We start from the raw sequence: 7076 nt of genomic DNA on the forward strand, positions 1-7076 counted from the left end.
GGCCTATGCCTTTTCTCAGATAGATAGGGGATAGCCCTGTAAGCTCATACGGGTCTGTATGTCGTCCTGAAGACCGGCTGTTAGATCATATCGCTGAAGTTTGTCTCCATCTTAGTGTAAATGTTGATAGGCTAACTAAAGGGGGCGGGTCCTTCTCTCTCGGGCAGTGTTGTGTGTGTATGAGTGTGTGTGTGTTTGGTGCTCAGCTGAAAATGGTGTCCCGAAGCCAATTTGAATACAATTCGCTACGAATTGTATTCAAATTGTGCTTAGAGGGAATTATTTTCACCGGACATTATGTCCGACGAGTTTTCAATTTGACGGACTTCAACAAATTTTACCGGACAAAGACCGGTAATTACCGGTTAACGGAAACCCTGGTGTGTGTGTGTGTGTGTGTGTCCGTCCGTCCGTCCGTCTGTTACGGCTTTCACACCGCCAAGGAACCGTTCCCGTTCTGAAACCGCCGAACCTTGGTGGTGTCTGGAGAACCAGCCCGCGTTCATACCAGTGTAACCGGAACCATCCTCGTCATCAACGTTGGGTGATGAAGGGGCGGGATAAACAAAAATGTCACAACTAGATGGCAGCTACTTCACTGGAAATTAGGATAATATCTTCCACTACAGTATCTGAAATAAACAACATTTTCTATGAAACAAAACAAAAGACAACTTCTACACGCGTTCTCTTACTAACAAGCTGCTCCATTACTGGAATAGAAATGGCTTACGAAATTCGCGTTCGCGCGCACTCGTGTGCGTGTGTGTGCTGAGCATGTGAGGAAGATAGAGAGAATGATGAAACCTCTTGATAATTTTTTGGATCACTAATGATTAGATTTAGATAATATTACGTTTTGTCTCCTTCCTTCTTGCTGGTCTTTGCAGCCTAGAATATGACACACCCACTGACGACGTGACAGGTCTACGTTTTGGTTCCGGCTTGAGAACCACTATTTTCTGGTTCCCGCTGTGAACCAACTTTTCAGGCTCCGAACCAATTTATTTTCGGTCGGAGCGTGCCGGCCGGTTCGAGACTGGGTTTGCGTTCACGAACGGTACAAGGAACGGTTCCTTGGTGGTGTGAGAGCCCTATGTGTCCGTGTGTCCGTCTGTCTGTGTGTGTGTGTGTGTGTGTGTGGGTCCGTCCATCTATGTGTGTGACCCTGTGTGACCCTGTGACCCCTGCCCTCTGTTCCAGGGTCAGATGACGGGACGGTGAGGTTCTGGGAGGTCGCCACGGCGCGCTGCCTCAAGACGCTGGAGGTGGGTGAGGCTGTGAGGGGCGTGGCCTGGAACCCTAACCCCGCCCTCTGTCTGGTGGCCATCTGCTTGTAAGACCTCCTCCTCTCCTCCTCTCCTCTCCTCTCCTCTACTCTCCTCTCTACTCTCCTCTCCTCCAGTATACAGTACTATCTCACTGACAGAATGGTGAGAAACAATACTAGATGATCCCAAACTGACACTCTCTCTCCCCCTGTCTCTCTTTCTCTCTCTCTCTCTCCCCCAGTGAGAGGACAGTGTTGCTGTTGAACCCGTTGCTAGGAGACAGGCTGGTGGTCAGCAGTACAGACCAGGTGATCTCATCCTACGAGGCTCCGGAAGAGGATAAGGAGCAGGCGGTCAGCTGGGCCCTGGCCCCGGGAGAAGACCAGCAGAGAGGCTACCGCCTCACCATCACTCACCCCAAGGTACCTACCCCCCCCCCCCCAAGGTACCTACCTCCCCCCTACCTCCCCCCAAGGTACCTACCTCCCCCCAAGGTACCTACCTCCCCCCAAGGTACCTACCTCCCCCCAAGGTACTACCTCAGCAGTGGTTACAAAATGGCATCTTTTGGTTTATATAGACCTCCATGTTAAAAAGTGACCTCCATGTTAAAAAGTATCAAAACCAAAAGTCATAGCAACGTTAGTTTAGACTTCTCTGCCCATTTTAAAGTTGATGTGAAGAGCAGGTGCAATAATTGGGATAATAATAAGTATGTCAAAGAACAATAGTTGGACTTGCTGAAGCAAGCCCACCTAACTATTTGAATATAGATGACCGCAATTCTGACCCTCCCCTCCCCTCCCTCCCCTAGGCGGTGAAGCAGGTGACCTGGCATGCTAAGGGCGACTACCTGGCCAGCGTCATGCCTGATAACAGCAGCAGCCTGCAGGTGTTGATCCACCAGGTGAGCCGGCGGAGGACCCAGAACCCCTTCCGCAAGAACAAGGGCGCGGTGCAGTGCGTATCCTTCCACCCCGTCAGGCCCTACTTCTTTGTGGCGACGCAGCGCTACGTCCGCGTCTACAACCTCATCAAGCAGGAGCTCACCAAGAAGCTGATGGCCAACTGCAAATGGATCTCCAGCATGGCCGTCCACCCTGCAGGTACGCTAGGCTAGGATACGCTAGGCTAGGCTGATGACATCCACCCTGCAAGTACACTAGGCTAGGATATGCTACGCTAGGCTAATGACATCCACCCTGCAAGTAGGCTAGGCTAGGATATGCTACGCTAGGCTAATGACATCCACCCTGCAAGTACGCTAAGCTAGGCTAGGCTGATGGCCGTTCACCCTGGAGGTTAGAGTAGCAGTATATAGTGGAGTTCACAGACACTGAATCTCAACTCCTCTCTCCTCCTCCTGTCCTCTCCTCCCCTCCCCTCTCCTCTCCTCTCCTCCCCTCCCCTCCCAGGTGACAACATCATCTGTGGTAGCTATGACTGTCGCCTGGCCTGGTTTGACCTGGACCTCTCCACCAAGCCCTACAAGATGCTCAGGTCTCACACACACACACACACACACACCACACAATACACTACACACACACATACACTACACACATACACCACACACACACACACACACCACACAATACACTACACACATACACCGCACACACACACACACACACACACACACACGTTTCACAACCTACTCAACAACTCAACAACTAGTTGACCTGTCACAATACATGTGTACCATCAGCTGATGGTTGACTGGTAACCATAGTAACAAGATGTGTGTCTGTCCCCTCTGGTTGCTAGGCACCATAAGAAGGCTCTGAGGGGCGTGGCCTATCATAAACACTACCCTCTGTTCGCGTCCGGGGGCGACGATGGCAGCGTGATCGTCTGTCACGGAACAGTCTACAAGTATGCTCTCATTCTCTCTCTCCATCTGTATCTCTCTCCATCTCCCTGTCTCTCTCTCTGTATCTCTCCTACTCCCTCTCTCTCTCTCTCTCTCTCTGTATCTCTCTCTCTCCATCTCCCTCTCTCCATCTCTCTCTCTCTCTCTCCATCTCCCTCTCTCTCTCTCTGTATCTCTCTCTCCATCTCCCTCTCTCTCTCTCTCTCTCTCTGTATCTCTCTCTCCATCTCCCTCTCTCATCTCTCTCTCTCTATCTTTCTCTCTGTCTGTTCCTCTCCATCTCTCTCTCTTTCCCTCCATTCATCTGTTCTTCATAGGTATCTTTTTGTTCAAACCAAACGTCTTCTGTTACCCTCCCCCCTCCACAGTGACCTCCTCCAGAACCCTCTGATCGTGCCAGTCAAGGTCCTGAAGGGCCATACCATCACTCAGGACCTGGGGGTGCTGGACGTGACCTTTCACCCCACGCAGCCCTGGGTCTTCTCCTCCGGGGCCGACGCCACCATCCGCCTGTTCACCTAGCAACCTCCGTCACCTAGCAACCGCCGTCACCTAGCGACCCCCCTGTCACAGCCCAACCCACAGCCTCCTATGACCTGTTATTGACCTGTGAGAGCAGCATCACTGATGATGATGATGATGATGATGGCTGGTTTATGAGCCGTTCTGATGCTCCCAGACTCCTCCTGTCCTCTGGTAACCACGACAACCAGAGGGGACAATCAAGTGGCTGATGTCAGCAGAACTGGTCTGAGATGTCGGTTCACTGTTCAGCGTCCTGAAGTCCTCAAAGTAGATATCGCTCTGTCTCTCTCTCTCTCTCTTTTTGTCTTTGTCTCTCTCTCTCTCTCTCTCTCTCTCTCTCTCTCTCTCTCTCTCTCTCTCTCTCTCTCTCTCTCTCTCTCTCTCTCTCAGAAGGTGTGTAGGAGGTAAAGCAGTAAGACAGGAGGACAGGATGTGTCAGTGATATTAAACGCTGTGAGACTGAATTGTAACCGTGACAACCATGACACCTCTGTGTTTGTTTTGTATTAAAGTGGTGTTGGTTGACGTGTGTGTGTGAAGCGTGTGTGTTTAGGGGTGTGTGGGAAAGGGGGGGGGGCAGGGGGGGTGTCGTCTACAGTGAAGGGTCATGGAAGTGTGTTTCCATTCAGTTTTTCAGGGTCAAAAATAATAATTGGGGAATGACTGAACAGCTGGACAAACAGTCTTGATGTCAGTCAGTTCTGCAGGGGTTAGGGTTAGTTAGTTAGTTAGGCAGGGTTAATTAGTTAGGCAGGGTTAACTAGTTAGTTAGGGTTAGTTAGTCAGGGTTAATTAGTTAGGCAGGGTTAACTAGTTAGTTAGGCAGGGTTAGTTAGGCAGGGTTAGGGTTAGGTAGTCAGAGTTAGTTAGGCAGGGTTAGTTGGATTAGTAGGATTAAGATTCGTTTTAGGCAGGGTTAGTTAGTTAGGCAGGGTTAGTTAGTCAGGGTTAGGGTTGGTTAGTTAGGCAGGGATAGTTAGTAACTAGAGGTAAAACACATGCACTCTCACACACACTCATACACACATACTCATATAATGGAAGTGCTTTGATACAGCATAAATCCTGAGCGCGCTGTGGTTCATAAAGTCTCCCTTCCTCCCCCCTCCTCCGTCCACCTCCCCCCCTCCAGTCCCCCATTCTGTTTCCTCTCTTCTTTAAAAGGGAAACTCCTTTTACCACATTTATCAATTAAAGCCAGCAGTAGCCAGCCTCCCCCTCCTCCAACCTCTGAATGGATCACAGCTGCTTCTGTTTGAAGTCCTGTATTTGCCAACTCCTCCCAGTCTCCCCCCTCTCTCCCAGTCCCCCCCTCAGTCTCAGTCTCCCAGTCCCCCCCTCCTCCTACAGGTATTTGCAGGGAACACAGAGGGTTAGGGTAGTTGTGGCAGGGGAGTGGGGGTACTGCCCACAACACTGAGCCAGTAAAGTGAGTGTGTGCGTGTGTATGTGTGTCCATGTGGAAGTGGCCACAGACAGATTCCAGAGGAAACCTCTTGTCTGAGTCTGAGACAATGACATCATAAAGGCTGAAAGAGACTCAGCGACCTTTTAATGACTCTGACCGACCGAGCCCCACCATGCAGCTCTGAGCTGAGTTCCCAACCCAGGGCCCCACCATGCAGCTCTGAGCTGAGGCCCCAAGTGTGTACTGTAAGTGTCTTGTGTTGTCACAGCTCAGTACAGGGACAGTGTGTGTGTGTCGGGAGGGGGGGTTAGGGTATTCCAGTCATTGGTAGCGGATGACTTCAGACGAACTGAAACAGTCTGGACGTCTGGTTCTGCCTACGACACTGAGCCACTAGTGTGCATGTGCGTGTGTACCTGTGGTTATCCTGTCAGTGAAACCCAATAACAGTCTCATTACATCACTCTGAATAGTTGTCGTCTGGCAGACTAGGAGTTTCCATAGTTTTCTTTTTCTCTCTCTTTCCCCCTCTTTCTCTTTCCCTCTCTCTTTCTCCCTCCATCTCTTTCCCTCCCTTTCCCCCTATTTCTCTCTCTTTCCCTCTATTCCTCTCTCTCTTTCTCTCTTTCTCTCTCTCTTTCCTTCAGTTTCTCCCTGAGGTCAAAACAAACGGCAAGTATGTGGTGGAGAGAAGTGTGTGTGTGTGTGTGTGTGTGTGTTAGGTACATTCCACCATCAGTGGAAAAACTAAAGCTCTGTTCTTCCTGGCTGTCCAGCTTCCTCACTCTGACCCTCCATCAGGGACTGTGTGTGTGTGTGTGTGAGTGAGTGAGTGTGAGTGTAGGTCAGGGGAGGCTAGTAGAGGCAGAAATTGAGGGAGAGCTCATTGTAAATCATGGAATGAGGAATGGTATCAAAGACACACACACGCACGCACAGTGACTCACTCCCAACAGTAGCAGTAACACATTGTTGTTGTTTTTTTAAAGTTATTTTTTCTGAGTGGGGCAGTCCCACATATATTTTTCATTTTTAATGACAGTTTCAGTGAAGATTTAGACAGGAAGGATGGGTGAGAGAGAGAGGAGGGATGACATGCAGGATATGTCCCCGGCCGGAATCGAACCGGGGACCCTGGGGTTACATGGTCAGCGCTTAACCCGCTACGCCACCTAAGCGCCCCAGTAACACATTGTTGACATGGTGAAGGAATGTCTAATGTGTGTGTTTCCTTCCACTGGATCAGAACCACAGATGAGAGGTTCTCCTGGAATGTGGGGGAGCAGGAATGTGGTTGGAAAAATGGATTGGGGTGTTTGGGGGTAGTTTGGGGGTGGTTTGGGGTAGTTTGTGGTGGTTTGAGGGTGGTTTGGGATGGTCTGGGAGTGGTTTGGGGTGGTTTGAGGATGGTTTGGGGGTGGTTTGAGGGTGGTTTGGGGTAGTTTGGGGTGGTTTGGGGTAGTTTGGGGGTGGTTTGGGATGGTTTGAGGGTGGTTTGGGGGTGGTTGGGGATGGGATGGTTTGGGGTGTTTGGGTTATGGTTGGGGGGGGGGGGGGGTAGAGAGAGATGTCTGGGGATTAGGGTTAGGGGGGAGGGTTGGGGGGGGTCTTCCTCAGTAAAGACTTTGGCAGATGTGGTGTGATGAGAACAGCATTCCTCCTCCTCGGCTCGGGTGGGGGGGGGGTAACTAGACCTGAGTAGGCCCTGCTACACACACACACACACACACACACACAGACAGTATCTATCAGCAGCGTCCCTCCCTGACCCCAGTTTGCAGCACCTGCAGAATGTGACCGTCAGAGTTTATACACACACCACACACACACACACACACACCCCGCCCCCGGCAGACTGCTCATTCAGAACTAAATACCCTAAGTCCAACTAAATACCCTAACTCTAACTAAATACCCTAAGTCCAACTAAATACCCTAACTCTAACTAAATACCCTAAGTCCAACTAAATACCCTAACCCTAAATACCCTAACTCCCCT

The 7076-nt window shown here is 50.6% G+C and overlaps 1 protein-coding gene across 1 annotated transcript in view; it reads left to right on the forward strand.

The window, feature by feature from the left end:
- bop1 (BOP1 ribosomal biogenesis factor) overlaps positions 1–4194 on the forward strand; it is a 32215-nt gene extending 28021 nt beyond the window's left edge. Inside the window, exons 11-16 of the mRNA XM_080525080.1 lie at positions 1204–1336; positions 1513–1693; positions 2086–2377; positions 2687–2771; positions 3039–3146; positions 3513–4194. Coding sequence (XP_080381206.1) covers positions 1204–1336; positions 1513–1693; positions 2086–2377; positions 2687–2771; positions 3039–3146; positions 3513–3666 — 953 coding nt within the window. The 3' untranslated portion in view covers positions 3667–4194. The remainder of the gene's footprint in view (positions 1–1203; positions 1337–1512; positions 1694–2085; positions 2378–2686; positions 2772–3038; positions 3147–3512) is intronic.
- Positions 4195–7076: the final 2882 nt, after the last annotated feature.

Source organism: Nansenia antarctica (genome assembly GCF_963989245.1).
Source record: "Nansenia antarctica genome assembly, chromosome: 3".
Lineage (NCBI taxonomy): Eukaryota > Metazoa > Chordata > Actinopteri > Argentiniformes > Microstomatidae > Nansenia > Nansenia antarctica.